At 40.9% G+C, this 23839-nt stretch overlaps 1 protein-coding gene across 3 annotated transcripts in view; it reads left to right on the top strand.

The window, feature by feature from the left end:
* Positions 1–23839, top strand: part of JPH1 (junctophilin 1) — a 124275-nt gene that overhangs the window by 51829 nt on the left and 48607 nt on the right. For all 3 annotated transcript variants that reach the window (XM_050940902.1, XM_050940901.1, XM_050940900.1), the window contains exon 3: positions 21700–21818. In XM_050940902.1, the coding sequence (XP_050796859.1) occupies positions 21700–21818 (119 nt within the window). The remainder of the gene's footprint in view (positions 1–21699; positions 21819–23839) is intronic.

The raw sequence follows: 23839 nt of genomic DNA, 5'->3' as shown, positions 1-23839 counted from the left end.
TTTATCAATTAAATGGTTTGTTGTTTGTTAGCTAATAGAGTGAAAACAGGATTTTTATATTAGTAACAGTAACACCCCACTTCAACAGTTTCATTCCCTTTTAATGCAACCATATTCTGTTAGGACAGCACAGTTAAGAATATGATTAATATAATTTTTTAAAATATTTTTTCTCAAACTTCAGTAATACTTATAGGGTTTAGGGTTGAAAAGTTCTGAAATTCCGGTTTAAACTATACACAACTATCATTAGCATTTCTGTTTCCCTGTGCTGTAAATTACTCTTAGTCATGTCTACATGACTGGAACTATAACCACATAACTACAGTGCTGTATCTATTCCGGTATAACCCCATAGTGTAGACACAACCGTAGCAAAGGAAAAGGTTTTCCCTTTTTTCCTGGAGAACCATTGAAAGACTTGCCAGAAACAGAGAGGAGTGGAGGAGCTTTGTCACTGCCCTAAACCCCAGAGGTGTAATGGGAACATGATGATGTAGGAACACCATCTCCTGAGCAACAGTAGGTAGTTCAACGGAAGCATTCTGAGATGTAGGTCAGCATAGTTATGGCATCAGGGGTCTGGATTTTTGAGACTTCTGGGCACTGTAGCTATGTCAACCTACATTTTAAGTGTGCACCAACCCCTATTTTACCATTATTGTTATATCACATTATACTAGAAGCATCCCAATATGACAATTGTGCAGTTTATCATGGGACGTACTTCTTCTAGGTATGTTGTAGAGATTTCTACAGAAGGTGGAACTTCATATGGAGCTTGTGCTAGACAAGGCCTTGCACAGACCACCTGCACATACCATTAAGTCACAATATTGCAACAAAACCTATGTGGTTGCAGCCAAAAAGTATGTGTATGACAGACTCTTCATTTTATTGATGTGCATTACACAAACCCCAAAATGCTAACACCCATAGTGCACAAGGATGCAATAAAAACTGTTCAAAGCTGTATTCTGTATTGCTAGATGACAAATAAATGGCTTTATGTATTTTGTATTTTATGCAAGCATCAGTATATATGAGGGCAAGTTTTTTGAAAGTTTTCTTTGGAGAGTTTCTTTTCCCATTTTTTCTGAAGAATATGGATACTCTTTTCATTTATACAGCAGGAACAATATTAGAGAAAGATCATATCTGCCACAGAATAACTTTAGTCAGCATGTAGTCCATTATCTGCTTTATGGACTGCAAGTCCACTTGAGAGTATTACAAAGCTGCAGTGTTCCTCAAGGACTCCTACAGCATTTAGATCTGTATTTCAACATGTGGAAGCATGCAGAATTATCTGATGTGAAAATATTGATGGGGATCTTGACTACTGTCTAGTAGAGTACTAAACTTTTTCAACCCTGTATACATACAACATTGTGATGTCTAATATTATGCTGCCCTAGGTATTCTTCCCATTACGTGTTCTTGACCCATGCTTGCGATATGACATTTTGCTAAATAGTGTCAAAGATAATCTCTCAAGTGAACAGTATTTAAGATGATGTGTTAAGACATTCATCTTTTAGCACAAATACAAATGTGTTCCAGATAGAGCCAATTTTAGGATTGTTATTGGTGTTCTTTCAAGTAAGAAGGGGATCTCTATGTGCTCTGAGGCTAGAATAAGTCACCTTGAATTATCAAAATGCTTAAATCTTTTGGGGCTAGCTATTGGCTGAATACCAAGGATCTAATCCCCTTACTCTGTGCAATGCTGAGTAAGTGGGTTTTACACAGGGGCACTCCATGAAAACAGGGAAGATGGAATATTTCCCTGAGGCTGCAGAGCACATGATAGAAGTTCCTGAGAAAGTGTGTGGCATAACACCACAGCCACATGAGCTGACAAAGGACTGTCAGAGTGGCCACGAATGCTGCCACATCTCTGCTCAATGCCCATCATAAACACCCAGTATGGCAGAGCCTATTGAACCCCTGCAGAGACATGCACCAAAGCTCATAAGGCACACAACCCTCCCATGTAGCCTTTCTGTGACTTGTTCACCTGCACAGCAGATACCTATTGTGTCCTACGTGCCTGCAAGGGGCAGGGCAGGATCTGACCCCATCCAGGTGTTTTTGAAGTGTGAATCTTCAAAGAATTCCAACTTCCAAATCAACAGACTGAAACCCTGTGTTTGCAGTCTTGAAATCTGGCTATGTTTTGCTGCTCTATAGCTACCACAGTCTGGAATGATGAAGGTCATTCTGTCCCCTTTACTCTTGTTCTCCTGCTCTTTGGGTGATTTCCAGTATTTGTTATACCTTCACAAGAGCCAGATGGGCAACTAATAACTCTTGTTCAGTAAGGAAATATTGTCAAAAGTCTCCAGTTGTTTAATGCCAGTAGACAACAGTGTCAAAGAAAAAAATCAGTGCAACAGTCTTTCCACAGAGCTTAAAAACAGTGTTCTGACTCAGCCTCATCATTTACCTCATCTCTTATCTGAAAAATGCTAACACCAGGACAGTTAACTCATGTTCTTCTTCCTCGCATACTCAATGGCGAACACCTGGTCCAGCGACAAAATGAAATACTGGAGCAGGAAGTCCTATGAATCCTTAATGTTCTAGAAAAGGTAAAGGACACTGAATTTACTGCTCTGGATTGTAGGAATATCCAGCTTTAGAAAGGCACCTATGTTCCTTAACTATACCTTGCCGACTTACTTGCCTTCCACTCCAGGTCTGGGATATTTCTATGGTTCAGCCCTCTGGAAGGGATAAAATGTACTCTATTGGAGTATTGATATAGTTGGGAACTTGAAGCCCTGGGGTGAAAAAATCACTCAAGCAAAATGGCAGCAAGAGAAGAAGATAAGTTAAACAGTCAAGCTGCACACATGTGATATAGTATTTGTATATAGGGGGTTCTTATATTTTGTTACGACTTTCTAATTTATTTTTATAACAATGCCCATGTCTGTTGCCTCTGGAGACCATGTACAAATTTATCCATGACAAAATTGATGTAACAAATAATTGTGAAAAGAAGATTACCCACATAGAATCAGAGTATAAGTATTACCTCTCCCCAGCTGCTCATGCAAAACTTTGTCTAGGCCATTATACGCACGCACACACACGGAAGGACACTATCAAGTAATATTTCAGGTTTGTTTGTTTTTTAATGATCCTATATTGTGGTAAAGGGGAGGCAAATAAATTTTGTGACTTGGCTGATATAATTTTTCCTGACAGTTTTCAAAGCTGGCTCTATTCCTCAGGAGTGTTAAAGCAGACAAGTTTGATATTAAAAGAAATACATTCAGAGCAATTTAACGTCTTTCATAGCTGTGAGTGTTCTTTATTGCTTACGTAAGAAAATAAATGTAACTTTGAAATGCAGTTTTGTTTGTCATCCTGTATATTAACCTACTGCCAAGAAGCTTTACTACTACTTTGTTGGCCAATCATATAGAAAGAGATAGGCAGACAAACCATTGGTGCCTGCTAGTAGAATGGCTGTTCTCTCAAATATAAATGTGCAGTTTCAAATATAGTTTTAATCTAGTAGTGGTAAGCTTATCTTGATGAAAACAAGTTCCTCTGCTCATCTGGCTTCCAACTGGGCCTGTGTACGTCTCTGGCCAACCATCAGGAACAGTCACATTCACAGACTTTGCACTCTCTGAACATTATGACAGCCCAAGGCTGGCATTGCTGCCAAAGCCAGACACCTTAAATGGAGCGGAGCATACACTGAACATTGTCAAGCAGAGCAAATTGGAGATCATCTTCCTGGAGTGAGGCCATGGACCTCATCATTTCCCCAAAAGGCATAGGATGGGCTGAACCAATTAGGATGGAGGAAAGGAGCTTTCACTGGAGTCAGTAGGGCGAGGAGCAAGAGCTGAGCCAGTGAGAGAACTTTTTTTGCTCACCCCATATGGCCAGGATGCGGAACAGACCTAAAATGACTAAACGAGGTTGTCCTAGAGATGGTTTAGTTCACAATTTGGTTGTTCACAATTTCCATCAATTAAGAACCTTCCTCAAGGTTTATTTATTTATTGTGTTCTGACCTCCACACTGCCATCAGAGATACTTGTACTTCAAGACTGTGCTCCATTGTCAACACAGAATCCCCTCATTTGGGTGTGCAGTGGTCTTTAGGGCCTTCAAAGTTTTGACAATGTGTCTGTGAGGAGTCTCAGTGAGTAAATCTACACCTGGATGACTTCCTAGATGAGTCAACACTTTGAGTCAAAGCATCTTAACCCATTAATAGTTCACCTTTATTACACCTTGCTATTCATAGTCAACATAGAAGAATGCTAAATTTCCTTCACAAGCATGCACTCCTCTTTGAGTTCTCTTGTGAGGTGGAAATACACTCCACCTTTCTGGAAATACACAAAAAGGTTATCTTTTACCTAGAAATTTTGATCGAAAATCTCTACAACATTCACTGATGGAAGAACTAGTAGTCACTTTACATTTTGCCTGAAATTAGTTCCAGGAACTATCTCCTATGTAAGACCACATTATACCTTCCTCTACTTTGCAATTGACAAGTGAAAAGACCTAGACAACTTCTAGTTACATTCCTTCTTTCCTGCCTGGTATTGCTGAAATCAGGGGTTCTAGAACAATTTCAATAGTGGGGGTGCTAAGAGTAATTGAACCAAACCGTAAACCCTATATATAATGGAAACCACTTCAAGCCAGGTGATGCAGCAGCACACATACCCCTACCCACACCCCTAGTTCCAATACCTATGGCTGAAACTGTAAGAAAAGAGTTATTTTTCCCCACCCGTAATTTTAATTTTCTCTATTTTGGCTATACCACTCCACAGGCACTCCCAGTTTGGTTATACTTGTCTTATTTTCTATGCCTTATAGACTCATAGACTCCAGGACTGGAAGGGACCTCGAGAGGTAATCGAGTCCAGTCCCCTGCCCTCATGACAGGACCAAATATTGTCTAGACCATCCCTAATAGACCTTTATCTAACCTACTCTTAAATATCTCCAGAGATGGAGATTCCACAACTTCCCTAGGCAATCTGTTCCAGTGTTTAACTACCCTTACAGTTAGGAACTTTTTCCTAATGTCCAATCTAAATCTCCCTTGCTGCAGTTTAAGCCCATTGCTTCTTGTTCTATCATTGGAGGCTAAGGTGAACAAGTTTTCTCCCTCCTCCTGATGACACCCTTTTAGATACCTGAAAACTACTATCAGGTCCCCTCTCAGTCTTCTCTTTTCCAAACTAAACAAACCCAATTCCTTCAGCCTTCCTTCATAGGTCATGTTCTCAAGACCTTTAATCATTCTTGTTGCTCTTCTCTGGACCCTCTCCAATTTCTCCACATCTTTCTTGAAATGCGGTGCCCAGAACTGGACACAATACTCCAGCTGAGGCCTGACCAGCGCAGAGTAAAGCGGAAGAATGACTTCTCGTGTCTTGTTTACAACACACCTGTTAATGCATCCCAGAATCACGTTTGCTTTTTTTGCAACAGTATCACACTGTTGACTCATATTAAGCTTGTGGTCTACTATGACCCCTAGATCTCTTTCTGCCATACTCCTTCCTAGACAGTCTCTTCCCATTCTGTATGTGTGAAACTGGTTGTTCCTTCCTAAGTGGAGCACTTTGCATTTATCTTTACTGAACTTCATCTTGTTTACCTCAGACCATTTCTCCAATTTGTCCAGATCATTTTGAATTTTGACCCTGTCCTCCAAAGCAGTTGCAATCCCTCCCAGTTTGGTACCGTCCGCAAACTTAATAAGCGTACTTTCTATGCCAACATCTAAATCGTTGATGAAGATATTGAACAGAACCGGTCCCAAAACAGACCCCTGCGGAACCCCACTTGTTATACCTTTCCAGCAGGATTGGGAGCCATTAACAACTACTCTCTTAGTACGGTTATCCAGCCAGTTATGCACCCACCTTATAGTAGCCCCATCTAAATTGTACTTTCCTAGTTTATCTATAAGAATATCATGCGAGACCGTATCAAATGCCTTACTAAAGTCTAGATATATCACATCCACCGCTTCTCCCTTATCCACAAGGCTCGTTATCCTATCAAAGAACGCCATCAGATTAGTTTGACACGATTTGTTCTTTACAAATCCATGCTGGCTATTCCCTATCACCTTACCACCTTCCAAGTGTTTGCAGATGATTTCTTTAATTACCTGCTCCATTATCTTCCCTGGCACAGAAGTTAAACTAACTGGTCTGTAGTTTCCTGGGTTGTTTTTATTTCCCTTTTTATAGATGGGCACTATATTTGCCCCCTTCCAGTCTTCTGGAATCTCCCTCGTCTCCCATGATTTCCCAAAGATAATAGCTAGAGGCTCAGATACCTCCTCTATTAACTCCTTGAGTATTCTAGGATGCATTTCATCAGGCCGTGGTGACTTGCAGGCATCTAACTTTTCTAAGTGATTTTTTACTTGCTCTTTTTTTATTTTATCTTCTAAACCTACCCTCTTCCCGTAAGCATTCACTTTATTATATGCCTTTTCATCCTGTAGACTAGCTGCTTTTGGATCTTAATTGCTGAAAGCATATCATATTTCCTATTAACCTGTTTGGCTCCTTGCCTCTTAAAACTTCTGTTCTCTGACATAAGCTTACCACTGTTAAGAGGCAATACCATTGTTCTGGAAACTTGCTTAAACAACATGTGCTTTGTTCCACTTGCATATATACTATGGAAATGCCATCTAAGGAATCACAATGGAAAAGTGGCAGGCCTTTCATTGATATTCTCTGCTGTGATTAGTAGCACTGCTTTTCTCACCTATAACTTTTCATCCTAGAAAGTACAGAAACCAAAACTACAGCTAGGAAACGAAGTATTTCTTCCAAAAGGTATTGTAAAAACAGAGAGCAAGCAAGCGGGAGGATTGATCAAAACAGTATCTTTTCGTGAGTAGTACATAAATTAATATGAATCATTGGAGTAAAGAATGTAGGGAGAGTGCAATAGTCCTATTACTGCTTGTTACAATAAATTACAAGCCCAGTCACTTAATATATAACTAGAATCATTCATTAGAGCTGAAATGACAAGAAATAGCTGTAGAGCATAAACAGATAGTTTTAGCTCTGAACATTACCTAGTGATACAGATAAGTGTCCTTTGTAGAGTTATTGGGTCAATTTCACCCAAAGGCCATCAAGAGAAAGTGGGTGTAACTTCCACAGAAGTCTCCGGGGTAAATTCCTAAGTTGAGAATGACAGGAGTGCCAGTGTAAGGAGCGAAGTAGTGCAACTTGTACTGTGTTGGTATTAAAAGGGCCAGATTATTCAAACCTGGGTGCTTAAAATTGAGCACCATATTAAGGCACCCAGTAATACTCTATATTGAGACACCCAAATAAGCAGTCTGATTTTCATACTTACTCAAAAGAAAACTGTGGATGCTAAGCACTGCTGAAAATCAGACCACTTATTTAAGTGCCTAATTTCAGGTTCTTGACATTTTAAAAGTTTGAGTTAAATGCATAAAGTGATGTATAATTCACGTGTGATGTGGCAGAAAAGGAAAATAAATTATCAGGAGGATATTCGGTAAAGATGGCCCTACCTAATTTAATTACCCTATGCTGGCTCCAACAGGGCTAAATTCAGCCCTGGTGTACACAAGCACAGATCACCTTCCCTTACATAGAAGCTTTATTTCCTTGCAGGAGGAGCTGAATTTGGTCCTTGCAAAATTCCAGACTATAATAAGTTACACTCTAATTGCACCACCAGTGAATGCCAAATAGGTGCCAATTCTTTATTGCATATGCAGCATTGTGAATCCCACTGTAGGTGTGCACATGCACACCTGAGGTGGTTTTATTTTTTAATATCAGTGTGCCCTGTGCTGCCTCATGCTCCCACACAAGGACATAAAGGGCAGAGCAACCCTTCCTCAGTTACTCTTACAATCTGTGGCAATCAGACAGAACCTGACAAGCATCCAACATGCTAATTCTTAGCTCATAGTTTCAGACTGAACTTCTTCAAAACCTTCCAGAGTCTCTAGAACTACTTCTGATCTCCTACATTCAACCACTATTAATTAATCTGTCCTCCCTGGACTGAACTCTACTCAGCAGCAGCTCCAGGCACCAGTGCTCCAAGCGTGTGCCTGGGGCGGCAAGCCGCGGGGGGCGCCCTGCCGGTCCCTGCAAGGGCGGCAGTCAGGCAGCCTTCAGCAGCTTGCTTGCGGGAGGTCTGCCAGTCCCGTGGATTTGGCGGCAATTCGGTGGCGGGTAAGCTGAAGCCACGGGCCCCGCAGGCAAGCTGCCAAAGGCAGCCTGCCTACCGTGCTTGGGGTGGCAAAAAAGCTAGAGCCGCACCTGACTCTACTAGTCAGACCTCCCCTTACAGGGCTCTTTAGTACTGCAGATTTGAAAGCTGGGGGCTTCAAGCCCTGGCTATCCAACGATGGACTAATTCCCCTAAAGGAGGCACACAGTAGGTGTTACTTCTGCTGGGGAAATCGCATATTCCGAGTAACTTGTTCTTTTCTGCTAGAAGCATTCAAGTCACAAGACTGAAACTGGTTCTTCTGAAACAGTCGATGATGGTTGTGTCAAATCCCAGGGACATGAGTTTCAGAATCCTGCTAGTGGAAAAGCCAGGGCCCTACCAAGCAGACAGGTGATGCCTAAGACTAGCAGAGAAGACAGTGCCAAGGAAAGATCCAACACTGATGTTTTCACTAGCACTGATGCCAAATACATTGCAAAAATAATAAAATACAACGCAATCTGTAATAAATGAAACTCCCCTACTAATTTAACAGTGATTCTACTACAGCATAGACAGGGACAGCTCCATTTTCCCATCGGGGCTGGTTTGCATCACTGCAGCAAAACAAAGCCCCCTTAAAGCTGGCTTAAACAAGACAAGCTTTCAAACATCACACCTTCACAACTGATCTGAGGAAGAGGTCGTGTCTCTCTCGCTAACATTACATTACATCATAGACTCATAGACTCTAGGACTGGAAGGGACCTCGAGAGGTCATCGAGTCCAGTCCCCTGCCCTCATGGCAGGACCAAATACTGTCTAGACCATCCCTAATAGACTTTTATCTAACCTACTCTTAAATATCTCCAGAGATGTAGATTCCACAACTTCCCTAGGCAATCTGTTCCAGTGTTTAACTACCCTGACAGTTAGGAACTTTTTCCTAATGTCCAACCTAAATCTCCCTTGCTGCAGTTTAAGCCCATTGCTTCTTGTTCTATCATTGGAGGCTAAGGTGAACAAGTTTTCTCCCTCCTCCTGATGACACCCTTTTAGATACCTGAAAACTGCTATCAGGTCCCCTCTCAGTCTTCTCTTTTCCAAACTAAACAAACCCAATTCCTTCAGCCTTCCTTCATAGGTCATGTTCTCAAGACCTTTAATCATTCTTGTTGCTCTTCTCTGGACCCTCTCCAATTTCTCCACATCTTTCTTGAAATGCGGTGCCCAGAACTGGACACAATACTCCAGCTGAGGCCTGACCAGCGCAGAGTAAAGCGGAAGAATGACTTCTCGTGTCTTGTTTACAACACACCTGTTAATGCATCCCAGAATCACGTTTGCTTTTTTTGCAACAGTATCACACTGTTGACTCATATTAAGCTTGTGGTCTACTATGACCCCTAGATCTCTTTCTGCCATACTCCTTCCTAGACAGTCTCTTCCCATTCTGTATGTGTGAAACTGATTGTTCCTTCCTAAATGGAGCACTTTGCATTTATCTTTACTGAACTTCATCCTGTTTACCTCAGACCATTTCTCCAATTTGTCCAGATCATTTTGAATTTTGACCCTGTCCTCCAAAGCAGTTGCAATCCCTCCCAGTTTGGTATCGTCCGCAAACTTAATAAGCGTACTTTCTATGCCAACATCTAAATCGTTGATGAAGATATTGAACAGAGCCGGTCCCAAAACAGACCCCTGCGGAACCCCACTTGTTATACCTTTCCAGCAGGATTGGGAGCCATTAATAACTACTCTCTTAGTACGGTTATCCAGCCAGTTATGCACCCACCTTATAGTAGCCCCATCTAAATTGTACTTTCCTAGTTTATCTATAAGAATATCATGCGAGACCATATCAAATGCCTTACTAAAGTCTAGATATATCACATCCACCGCTTCTTCCTTATCCACAAGGCTCGTTATCCTATAAAAGAATGTTATCAGATTAGTTTGACACGATTTGTTCTTTACAAATCCATGCTGGCTATTCCCTATCACCTTACCACCTTGCAAGTGTTTGCAGATGATTTCTTTAATTACCTGGTATCAGAGGGTAGCCGTGTTAGTCTGGATCTGTAAAAGCAGCAAAGAATCCTGTGGCACCTTATAGACTAACAGACGTTTTGGAGCATGAGCTTTCGTGGGTGAATACCCACTTCCTCAGATGCATGTAATGGAAATATCCAGGGGCAGGTATATATATGTGTGCTAGCAAGCAAGCTAGAGATAACGAGGTCAGTTCAATCAGGGAGGATGAGGCCCTGTTCTAGCAGTTGAGGTGTGAAAACCAAGAGAGGAGAAACTGGTTCTGTAATTGGCAAGCCATTCACAGTCTTTGTTCAATCCTGAGCTGATGGTGTCAAATTTGCAGATGAACTGAAGCTCAGCAGTTTCTCTTTGAAGTCTGGTCCTGAAGTTTTTTTGCTGCAGGATGGCCACCTTAAGGTCTGCTATAGTGTGGCCAGGGAGGTTGAAGTGCTCTCCTACAGGTTTTTGTATATTGCCATTCCTAATCTCTGATTTGTGTCCATTTATCCTTTTCCGTAGAGACTGTCTAATTTGGCCGATGTACATAGCAGAGGGGCATTGCTGGACATATGATGGCGTATATTACATTGGTGGATGTGCAGGTGAATGAACCAGTGATGGTGTGGCTGATCTGGTTAGGTCCTGTGATGGTGTCGCTGGTGTAGATATGTGGGCAGAGTTGGCATCGAGGTTTGTTGCATGGATTGGTTCCTGAGCTAGAGTTATAATGGTGTGGTGTGCAGTTACTGGTGAGAATATGTTTCAGGTTGGCAGGTTGTCTGTGGGCAAGGACTGGCCTGCCACCCAAGGCCTGTGAAAGTGTGGGATCATTGTCCAGGATGGATTGTAGATCCTTGATGATGCGTTGGAGGGGTTTTAGCTGGGGGCTGTATGTGATGGCCAGTGGAGTCCTGTTGGTTTCTCTCTTGGGTTTGTCTTGCAGTAGGAGGCTTCTGAGTACACGTCTGGCTCTGTTGATCTGTTTCCTTATTTCCTCGTGTGGGTATTGTAGTTTTGAGAATGCTTGGTGGAGATTTTGTAGGTGTTGGTCTCTGTCTGAGGGGTCAGAACAGATGCGGTTGTACCTCAGTGCTTGGCTGTAGACAATGGATCGTGTGATGTGCCCGGGATGGAAGCTGGAGGCATGAAGGTAGGCATAGCGGTCGGTGGGTTTTCGATATAGGGTGGTGTTAATGTGACCATCACTTATTTGCACCGTGGTGTCAAGAAAGTGGACCTCCCGTGTAGATTGGTCCAGGCTGAGGTTGATGGTGGGGTGGAAGCTGTTGAAATCATGGTGGAATTTTTCCAGAGTCTCCTTCCCATGGGTCCAGATGATGAAGATGTCATCAATGTAGCGTAGGTAGAGAAGGGGTGTGAGTGGACGAGAGCTGAGGAAGCGTTGTTCCAGGTCGGCCATGAAGATATTGGCATATTGTGGGGCCATGCGGGTGCCCATAGCAGTGCCACTGATCTGGAGATATATATTGTCATCAAATTTGAAATAGTTGTGTGTAAGTATAAAGTATATAATAAGTATTTAATTACCTGCTCCATTATCTTCCCTGGCACAGAAGTTAAACTAACTGGTCTGTAGTTTCCTGGGTTTTTTATTTCCCTTTTTATAGATGGGCACTATATTTGCCCCCTTCCAGTCTTCTGGAATCTCCCCCGTCTCCCATGATTCCCCAAAGATAATAGCTAGAGGCTCAGATACCTCCTCTATTAACTCCTTGAGTATTCTAGGATGCATTTCATCAGGCCGTGGTGACTTGCAGGCATCTAACTTTTCTAAGTGATTTTTTACTTGCTCTTTTTTTATTTTATCTTCTAAAACTACCCTCTTCCCTTAAGCATTCACTGTACTAGACATTCCTTCAGACTTCTCAGTGAAGACCGAAATAAAGAAGTCATTAAGCATCTCTGCCATTTCCAAGTCTCCCGTTACTGTTTCCCCCTCCTCATTGAGCAGTGGGCCTACCCTGTCCTTGGTCTTCCTCTTGCTTCTAATGTATTGATAAAAAGTCTTCTTGTTTCCCTTTATTCCCATTGCTAGTTTGAGCTCATTTTGTGCCTTTGCCTTTCTAATCTTGCCTCTGCATACCTGTGTTATTTGCCTATATTCATCCTTTGTGATCTGACCTAGTTTCCATTTTTTATATGACGCCTTTTTATTTTGTAGGTCACGCAAGATCTCGTGGTTAAGTCAAGGTGGTCTTTTGCCACATTTTCTATCTTTCCTAACCATCGGAATAGCTTGCTTTTGGGCCCTTAATAGCGTCCCTTTGAAAAACTGCCAACTCTCCTCAGTTGTTTTTCCCCTCAGTCTTGATTCCCATGGGACCTTACCTATCAGCTCTCTGAGCTTACCAAAATCCGCCTTCCTGAAATCCATTGTCTCTATTTTGCTGTACTCCCTTCTACCCTTCCTTAGAATTGCAAACTCTATGATTTCATGATCACTTTCACCCAAGCTTCCTTCTACTTTCAAATTCTCAACAAGTTCCTCCCTATTTGTTAAAATCAAGTCTAGAACAGCTTCCCCCCTAGTAGCTTTTTCAACTTTCTGAAATAAAAAGTTGTCTGCAATGCAGTCCAGGAACTTATTGGATAGTCTGTGCCCCGCAGTGTTATTTTCCCAACATGTATCTGGATAGTTGAAGTCCCCCATCACCACCAAATCTTGGGCTTTGGATGATTTTATTAGTTTGAAAAAAGCCTCATCCACCTCTTCCGCCTGATTAGGTGGCCTGTAGTAGACTCCCAGCACGACATCACCCGTGTTTTTTACCCCTTTTAGCCTAACCCAGAGACTCTCAACACTTCCATCTCCTATGTCCATCTCCACCTCAGTCCAAGTGTGTACATTTTTAATATATAAGGCAACACCTCCTCCCTTTTTCCCCTGTCTATCCTTCCTGAGCAAACTATACCCATCCACACCATCATTCCAGTCGTGTGTATTATCCCACCAAGTTTCAGTAATGCCAACAATGTCATAGTTGTATTTATTTATTAGCACTTCCAGTTCTTCCTGCTTATTACCCATACTTCTTGCATTTGTATATAGGCATCTAAGATACTGGTTTGATCTTGCCTCCCAGCTTTGCCCTGACCCTCCTTTCTCTCTGCCATTATAGCCCATGCTCCTTCCTGTTTCCAACCCATCTCCCAGGTCTTGTTCTCCACTTACCTGTGAGGTTTGCTCACCTGTCCCCGTCGAACCTAGTTTAAAGCCCTCACTCACCTTGTTGCTCTAATATCCTGTGACCATCAGGGCTACAACAACACTGCATACGGCAATGTAGGTTCAATTTAGAATAGCTAACTGCATTTGTCACAAATCCAAATTTTGCATTTGCTTCATGTTAGCTAGTTTTTGGTGTAGTCTACTTTACCTGCTTTGTGTCTGAAACATTCTGGCATTATACCCAAATGCCAGTGTGCTGTGTTCTTCTATCAGGAAATTAGATATTTGCAAATTAAAGCACTGTCAAAGCTTATTATTGCTTGTTCCAATGTTCAGGGTCATGATCTTTAACATATAATACGAACAGCTTGATTCATCTGGAGTGTATGCCATGTGCATTCTGTCACCCCTGCACCTGAGGATCTACCCCTTGGGGAGAGCTTAGACCCTTTGCTACCTTTAGAGAGACTCAAACCTCAGCTGTGAAATACTACTAGTATCTAAATTACCAAATTAACTTGCACATTTCAAGCATTGCTCTCACTAGACGTATTGAGTTAAGAGAAGTTTGAACTAAAAAACTCATGATAATTGTTAAGTACACAAAAACTAATCATGGGAGAGTTTATTAACCTTTTTCTAGGAATTTTGTACCTGACTAAGGGACATGAATGAGTACAGAAAAGGAAAGGTTAATTTAAGAGTAATTCACAATCAATTTATTGTGGAATTTAAGACTACTCTATAGGGGACATTAACTGCAAAAAGATGATTTCTTTAAACAAAAATCTATTGAAGTCCCACTTAAGATTTCAAACACAGAGAGATACTGAAGAACTATCGAAAAGACTTCAGCAGGACTAAGATCTCTATAGATTTTAGCCTTTTGAATAATATAAATTCATAATGTCAATGTGTCCATTATTTAAACAAATATTAGCTACTCTTTCTTTCCAGAGCTCTGAACATCCATATTAGTCCTATAAATTCTGTAATTATGTCTCACAATGGGTTGTTTTGTCTGCCTCTGTTCTACACTCTATTCTTTAACATCCACCTCAAAAGTATCTCAGCTCATATGCTGTGTTGTTTTGCAGTGTGTCCTATCTATCAACATTTGCTATTAGGATTTCATTCCACGCTATATTTATTCTGAGCAAAGACCAGTGCTGGGATATATTTATGTTCCAGAGCTATGTGAAGAGAAAGGTGGCAAATGAGCATGATGCCTCCATGTAATCCAACGGTAGTTTTTCTCTTTAAAGTAAGCCTTTGTATATTGATATTTTTGCTTACATCATGTACATCTATGAAATTCAGACTCTTCAATTATTATAGCAGAAGTGTAATCAAATGAGACAGTGATGAGTATCAAAGTCTCCTATTAAAAATCCAAGACATACTCTTAACAATATTTTTGAATACTGCATTTAGACATCTCATACTGCAAAACTAGTAAAATTAGCAAAGTATTTCTGATCATTTTTATCCTGAAATATATTTTTTAAAAATCAGATTTTTATTTAAATTAAATTAAATACAGATTTTTTTAAATAAACCAGTTACGATTTATTTGAAATGAACATCCTATGTTAAGACCAAAGCTGCTTATAATCTATTAATCATTTAAATGAATTGCAAAACAAAATAGTAATTATGTAGTACTTGTTTGCTGTCAGGTTTAAGTCAAATCACTGAACTGGTGGAAATCACTGGCTAAGCATCTGGTTAAGCACCTGGACGGGAGCCTGTTGAAGTGGTAAAACAGATTTTGACAGCAGTAGCCCTTCTGCATGTGCAGAGAGAATATTTTTTCATTTCACTTTATTCAGCTAGCTAATTCTTAAAGGACACGGTGACCAGAAACAATAAGTTCAATTCACTAACTATACGTAATGATTCCTTTATTTAATAAATATTAGTTTTCAATGCAAAGAATAAACATTTTGTTAAAAGAAAAAGATTGTATCTAGCATACTTAAGTTTTATTTAAATTAAAAATGCTGGTTTTGTGTATTTAGTTTAATTGTATTTCCATCCAAATAAAGCCTGACATAAATCACAAATAAAAGAAAATCTGATAAATAAGAAATGCATCATACACCATTTTCTTACATAGTATTTTTTTAAATCAGACTGTTATGCCATATAATTGCTTAAATAAAGATGTATAAGTATAGTGTATCCAAAAAGAAGCACCAAATTTAATAAATGCTATATTTAGTTGCAAATCAACATGTTTTAATGGTTACCAATCAGTGAAAATCAACCTTTCTTTCAGATAACTAAAGTACAAGTGCAATTAAAATCAATTATTTAAATCAAAGTTTTCTTCTTTAAATCATTACCAAATTGGTGATTTAAATCAATCTACCCTTGTATATTTGCACATTACACAAATAATCCAGATTTATTTTTCACACAATTGGCCTAAATCCCTAACATATGAATTGTGCTCTAACTGATCAAGTTATTAGTGTAAAATTTAATTTGTTCTAATAATCTGCCTCAGATGAAGGAAGCACAAATATATAACATGTATGTTGTCTATTTTACTGTAACATCATATGAGAATAGTTCACTTCTCACTTCTCGTGTAACACTGCAGATTTTTATGCCTTAAAAGTTAAATGGATTATTCTGGTGGACCAGATCCCAGCATAGAAGAGATGGGAAATATGGGACCTTCTTAAGTACTTTTCTTAAGTGATTTGTCTGAATGAATCCATCCATGAGTAGATCTAGTTGAGGGTTTTCTAACTAAAAGCTGGGGCAGGGGAGAATATTCTCCCTTCTCGGTATTGCCAACATTTTTTTGTTTTATAATTGTTTTTTGAAAAACAAGTTCTCAAATGAAAAATTTCAATAATTATTTTGATAACATTTTGAAAAAATCTTGAAGAACTTTCTCACTGATGCAAAGCTGTTATATATGAGACTCCATGAACTTTCTTTCATTTCCAGTTTGTTAGGAGAGTCTCATCTTGGCAGACAATGGCTTGGTATCAGTTATACACGCCTTTATCACCTCCTATCTGGATTACAGTAATTCGGTATACCTGGGCATGGAGCCATCAACCCTTTGGTAACTCCATATAGCAGAATATGCATTTTTTCTTTAAATCCTACCATAACAAAACACTGCTCTGCATGCACATTTTTCCACTCAGGGAGAGAACAACTCATGAATGATAGATGTTAATCACATCACTTAATGCTCTAGGAAGGTGCTCAGATACTATGGTAATGAGGTTAGTATAACAGCCTCTGTAGAATAGCTTAAGTATGTTGTAACAGCAGAAAAAATATGTAAAAATAAAATATTATTGATCCCCTTAACAACATTTCATTTTGTCATTCATCATGATCCTCCCACCTTGCAATTTGTGGATGTACTGTTGATTTCTGCGGGAGTTTTGTTTACTCAGAACTTTGCAGTATTGGGCACTAAATGGGTAAAAGGAAAAAAGCAAATATTAAAAAGGTTCTTCCATGAAAAGAGGAAATTAGTGAAAGCAGGACCTACTGTTATTGACCACACAGAACTCTGAGCTCTAAGAACTGAGCATTTATTTTTCCAAAGATTGTAATTAGAAAGAGGATAATAAACTTCAAGAAAGTAATGTTACTCATTATTTAGGAGAATCAAGAAACCATCTGAAAGCAATTAGGAGGAGCCATATGATTGATAAAGAGCACAGGTTCATTAAGAACTGATTAAGTCAGACACACTGGATTGTATCAGAGAGGTAGCCGTGTTAGTCTGGATCTGTAAAAGCAGCAAAGAATCCTGTGGCACCTTATAGACTAACAGACGTTTTGGAGCATGAGCTTTTGTGGGTGAATACCCACTTCGTCAGATGCATGTAGTGGAAATTTCCAGGGGCAGGTATATGTATGCAAGCAAGCTAGAGATAATGAGGTTAGTTCAGTCAGGGAGGATGAGGCCCTGTTCTAGCAGTTGAGGTGTGAAAACCAAGGGAGGAGAAACTGGTTCTGTAATTGGCAAGCCATTCATAGTCTTTGTTTAATCCTGAGCTGATGGTGTCAAATTTGCAGATGAACTGAAGCTCAGCAGTTTCTCTTTGAAGTCTGGTTCTGAAGTTTTTTTGCTGCAGGATGGCCACCTTAAGGTCTGCTATAGTGTGGCCAGGGAGGTTGAAGTGTTCTCCTACAGGTTTTTGTATATTGCCGTTCCTAATTTCTGATTTATGTCCATTTATCCTTTTCCATAGAGACTGTCCAGTTTGGCCGATGTACATAGCAGAAGGGCATTGCTGGCATATGATGGCGTATATTACGTTGGTGGACGTGCAGGTGAATGAACCGGTGATGGTGTGGCTGATCTGGTTAGGTCCTGTGATGGTATCGCTGGTGTAGATATGTGGGCAAAGTTGGCATCAAGGTTTGTTGCATGGACTGATTCCTGAGCTAGAGTTCCTATGATGCGGTGTGCAGTTACTGCTGAGAATATGTTTCAGGTTGGCAGGTTGTCTGTGGGCGAGGACTGGCCTGCCACCCAAGGCCTGTGAAAGTGTGGGGTCATTGTCCAGGATGGGTTGTAGATCCCTGATGATGCATTGGAGAGGTTTTAGCTGGGGACTGTATATGATGGCCAGTGGAGTCCTGTTGGTTTCTTTCTTGGGTTTGTCTTGCAGTAGGAGGCTTCTGGGCACACGTCTGGCTCTGTTGATCTGTTTCCTTATTTCCTCGTGCGGGTATTGTAGTTTTGAGAATGCTTGGTGGAGATTTTGTAGGTTTGTTCTCTTAAGAAAAATCAGTTTCTGTGGGAAAATATAACAAGGTACACTTAACTTATACTTAAACTTTTGATAATCCAACAGGAAAGGCTAATAACATAGTAGTTTAGATGCTGTCTGGTTACTAAGAATATTATAGTGTTTGTTCAAAATTTTCTGAGAGATGGAAAACAGAATAATTAATAGTGTGCCTTTATATTGGGGAGAAAGCTGATTACTAGAAAGGTTTGTTTTGAGATCAGTATCTTCAATAAGATGCTGGAGAAGTACAGTAAATTGTACATTGATCACATTTACAGATGATCCTCAACTAGCAGGTACTGTAAACGTGCTGGAGGATACTGTGGAGAAATAAAATTATCTGGAGATCATAGAACAATGGAGACTTTTAAATGGAATTTAAATTGAGATAAATGTTATACAGTATACTTTTGGATCTCTGATGACTGACGTATGGAAGACATATGGCACTACATGTAAAGCACATTTAGGATTAGAGCAGAATGCCAATTAATGTTGCTTAAGCTTTTCAGCCCACAGTACACCTCGTTTAAGTCACTTTTCAGGTATAAGCAGATGGACATCTGTAGGATTGTACCAATGGGACTGATTTTGAAAAGCCTCTGATTTTGTGCCCACAGTTCTGTGGGTGTAATTGATGTCATTTAGATATTTAACTACCCTCGTGAATGAAAAAAGCAAGAATACATCTAATGACATTAGTTGCACCCACAATTTAGAAAGCCGAGGCTTCTTTCAAACTGAAACCCTATGGTTTAAATCCAAATATAATTTATAATAAAAGCAAGTACAGTAAAACTGAACTATTGACATTAAAGAGAATGATGATCAATTGTTCTCCATGTCCACTGGAGTAACAGAGATTTACTTTATATATTAGGAAAAACTTTCTAACTATAAGGATAGTTAAACACTGGAATAGGCTTCCAAGGGAGGTTGTGGAATCTCTATCATTGGGGAGTTTTAAAAACAGGTTAGACAGACACCTGTCAGGGATTCTCAGGTCCTGCCTCAGTGCAAGGAGCTAGACTAGATAGCCTTTGAAGTTCCTTCCAGCCCTACATTTCTGTGATTTCCATGACTTCCCCGCTGTGCACACTGTAGGTATTTAGGGAGCCTCAGGTCTAGGAACAGTCAGAGTATATAATATATGCTCATTGCTATAGAGCTATATTTATTGTGCAAGAGGACTGTAGTTCAACTGCCACTGAAATAGCTTGACTGATCTTCTTCAATGATTGTGGTTTAGGAAACATTTTGGCCTCAGATGTTTTAAAGGACAGCTTTCTGATAGATTCAAGAGCCCTGTACTAACAGGCAAAGGCATTAACAAGATCCAACATCTGGAAACCAGACTCTAAGCCACCATTTTTTAACAGTGGGGATAATTAGCAGTTAGAGCAATTTATCTAGGGATGTGGTGGATATTCCATCACTTCAAGATTTTAAATCAAAATTGGGTGTCTTTTTAAAGGGTAACTCTAGCTCATCCAGAAGTAACAGGCCTGATATAGGAATTGCCAAGTTAATGTCTATGAATGGTGTTATGCAGAAGGTCAAAGCAGATTATCATAATGGTCACCTTGGTCTTAAAATCTAATCCACTAGTTTCTATGAACTTCCATACTAACAGTGGCAGTGTTTTTTATTCTTTTCAGTACGTTTTTATTATTCATACCTATTGACATATTAGACCCAAAAATACCGTAATTACTCATTTATCTAGCTTGTTTATATATTGATACTATAATTACATTTTTGTAGTTAATAAGCATCTTTTCTTTTATCATGGGCACTACTAAACTCTTCGGTGACCGGGGGAGGGGGGGGCGGAAAGGGGGCGAGGAGGGGAGGGGAGTGGGGAAATAGATGAGGGAAGGACAGTAAAGAATACTAAGAACTTTCCCCACTCCCTCCTTCATAAGGGCCAGCACGGTTTGGATCTCTGGGTATGTCTACACTGCAGTTAGACACCTGCAGCTGGCCCAAGACAGCTGACTTGGGCTTGAGCTGTGGGGCTGTTTAATTGCAGTATAGACTTTCAGCCTGCACCCTGAGCTCTGAGACCCTTCCACCTCACTGGGTCCTAGAGCCTGGGCCCCAGCGTAAGCCCAGAAGGCTGCACTGCAGTTAAACAGCCCTGCAGCATGAGCCTGAGTCAGCTGGCACAGGACAGCCATCGGTTTTTAATTGCAGCATAGATATACCCCCTGAGCTCGGGAGCACAGAAGCTGCTGCTTTTGTCTGCCCAGGACGCACACACTGTATATTACTTTAACAGACAGTGCAGACTGCAAAACTGACCCTCACTCATCAGCAGAGGAATGGTGAAGAGCTGTGCTGCCCCAACATAGGGCTGAGTCTTTAAATGCACAAACTACCTCTGAATAATCAAGGATAAACCTAAATAGACTGTTTAACGTGTATATTAGATGTCTGCAACCCTATTTAACTTCAGGATGTTGTCTTCATTTGCCTACATAGTGTTTGCACTAGCTGAATATAATTCATTATTTTGCAAAGCACTTCAAGACATCTTAAATGTAAAAGGAGTTATATAAAACCAAATTACATTCTGTGCAATTATAGTTGGTATCATCTGGATGACATCCCATGTACTTGGAGGTGGATATTTTTCTAGCTCTAATTATTTTGGTTTGTAAAGCTGTTTGTGGTTGCTGAATGTTGGGGAAGTTTTATCAGGATCCTCTGACTGCACTGTAATGATTTTTTTCTAAATCTCTTTTCCATTATGGTACTTTTGTACCTGTATGATCCGTTCTGTCCTCTATCAAAGCCAGTTACATGTTTTTAATTTTGCAAAATGAAGAACGTGGACCTACTGTATAAAACCGTTTAGCATCTATTAGGAACAGTTTATTTTAGATCTCTAAACTTTGCAACATGAAGGCTTAGATTGGCATCTATTTATAAATCTCCATGATATTTTCATCAAAAGTAAATGTATGCGATCATTTATACTGTATTTGCTTGTACTACCATCTTCATTGATAAATGAATACAAATTTGCTTGTTTGAGTTCACTGGCAAGAAAACCTTGCAACTGATCAGCTTTGTCTTCACATGGTGCCACGTTTTAAGGCTGGGCCATATTTCCTACTGACTGTACTTCATTAAAACCACCTTTATATAAATTTCAACTCAGCAGACTGAAGAAAAATTCCCCCAAGCATCAAACAAAGATATTTTCCATTCACTTCCAACCTAGGCTGATTATAACAGACCAATACTTGTCCCAATATTATTTTGTATAGACTTCATGAGTCATAACAACTTGTATGAAGGTTTACTGTTTTGCAGTTATTCACAATCAAGAGGCATAATATTCTGATTACGCTTCATTATTTCTTTTCCAGAGAAAATAATACTTTGCTCTCGGGTGTATTAATGTAACTAACAAAATGGCTTCTATGCATATAAACCCTTTTCTGCTCTGTATAGAACGGCACATGCAAGAGCTAAAGGTGATGCTGCGGATCAGGCTGCTCAGGCTGCTCGCCAGGAAAGTGATATTGCAAGAGCAGTTGCCAGAGAACTTTCACCAAGTTTCTACCAACCAGGTAAAGTTTTGTTTGGTTTGGGGGATATTTTCCTTTTTATATTTTTAAAGCGTTCTTTGTTAAATTAAAAAATTCATCCCATTTTTAATTTCATCACTCACTCAAACTGTAGTTGTGTGTAGGCAATGAAGGGCACTTATTGTTCAAGAGGGTTTTGATTTTATTGTGTTATCATTTGGTAACAAATAGCGCTTTCTATAAAAACCTTTCACTGTTGGGAGTGTCAGTGTCAAGAATTTATAGGAGTATGCCGTGTCTCCTTTAAGTTTGAAGTTAGAGTAAGTCTTACTCTGTCTTTAGAAAAGATAATACAACTGATTTTTCATAGTTATTTCTATGCCATGTTCATTACAGGCCAAATCCTAAAATCGTTATTGAATCTTGGAAAGTCGACACAGCTTTTGCCTGGACTAAGAACTAAGTAAAAAAACAGAGGGCTAGATTGTGCCTGACCCTTACCCAAATGTGTTAGTCCCCGGACTCAAAGTATCACAGAAATTGCTCCACCCCAGTTTCCCACCTGTAGATCTGCCCATTCACAGCACATATTCGTTGGCCATGTGGTGGAGAGGGGATAATAAGAAGCACTGGAATGTTTACCATATGTTAGGTGTCCTTCAAAGGTCATTTAAAAAGTAATTGATGAAAATAAAGATTCAAAAACATGTAGACCAAAAAGAACTTCAGTTCTTCAAGTGCTTGCTCATGTCGATTCCATTCTAGGTGTGCACACCTGTGTGTGCAGTTATCAGAGATTTTTGCCTTAGCGGTATGTGTAGGATCAGCTGTTGTCCCCCCCCCCCCCCCCCCCGCCCTTGAGTGCTGTGCTCATCCATCAATGTATCAGGCGCTGCTGACCTCTCGGTTCCTTCTTACCGCCCATGGTGATTAATCAGAACACCTTTGCTTGCATAGCAAGGGCTAGCGGTTTCATCTCTTCTGACTGCAAGCCTTAGGGCCATGTAAATAGTAGTTCATATTAGCTGTAAGTAGTTGTTAAGTGTAGTTAGAAGTCAGAGTCCCACTGGGGACTTCACCCCAGGCGGGGCATGCCCCGGTCTCCGGGGTTTAAGCCCTGCGTGGACTGTAACAGGCCTATGCCTGTGAGTGCTCCCTACGGCAGCTGCCTCAAGTGCTTGAGGGAATCACAAGTGAAGGGCAAGTGTTTGTATTTGTAAAAACTTTCAACCCAGGACTCAGAAAGAGCATGCTATTTGTTTGCGGGCTCTCCTCATAGTGGCTGCCCTCCGACTGGCTTCCGAGCCCTCCTAGCCGGATTCGACCCCTGGTACCTCAGCCTCGGTGCGCAGTGCATCACCAGCACCGCTCCCCATCGCCGTTACCCAAAAAGAAAACTAAGAAACACTGCTCCCCAGCACCGGGCAAGAAAGGCCATGGGGCATCGGGCAAAAGACCCAGTTCAGGCAGCCCAGTCACTCCAGAGCCATGTGGACGCGCCTCCCCAGTCAGGGCCCTTAGCTTCTTAAAGGATCCACCACCGACTCCCAGGAGTAGTAGGGGACCCAAACTTGTGGTGACATCGATGCCTTCCCAAGCTCAGCCCCACGCCGACAGAGCAGAGGCCTCTGCCTGTGCTGGTGGCAACGTGTGTGCCACAGGACGCGGCAAAGGCTCCCTACAAGGGCATGCCAGCTATCAAGACCCCCCAGAGGACAATGGAGGGCCACTGAACCCCTGAGCCAAGGGAGCGCTCTCCGTCTCCATGCCGCAGATCTCTGGTATCACAGCCCAGACCCTCTGGGGCTTGCCCTTGGTCACTGGCACTGCGTTCATGGTCCCCACCATCTCAACACAGATCACCTAGGGGGAGGTGCCAATCACTGTACTATAGGCACCGTTTGCCCTCCCACTGGTTGTCCTCCCAGTGCAGATCTCTGTTGCCTGCCCCGGGGGAGCACTCCCCGTTGGGATACCAGTCCCCCCAGCACCGGTCCCCATGACATCAGCACTGGTCCTCCCACTGCAAGCACCAGTCTCTGGCGGCAACTGTCAGCAGGCAA

This window comes from Gopherus flavomarginatus, chromosome 2, assembly GCF_025201925.1.
Source record: "Gopherus flavomarginatus isolate rGopFla2 chromosome 2, rGopFla2.mat.asm, whole genome shotgun sequence".
Taxonomy (NCBI): Eukaryota; Metazoa; Chordata; order Testudines; family Testudinidae; genus Gopherus; species Gopherus flavomarginatus.
This window is presented reverse-complemented; position numbering and strand designations above follow the sequence as displayed.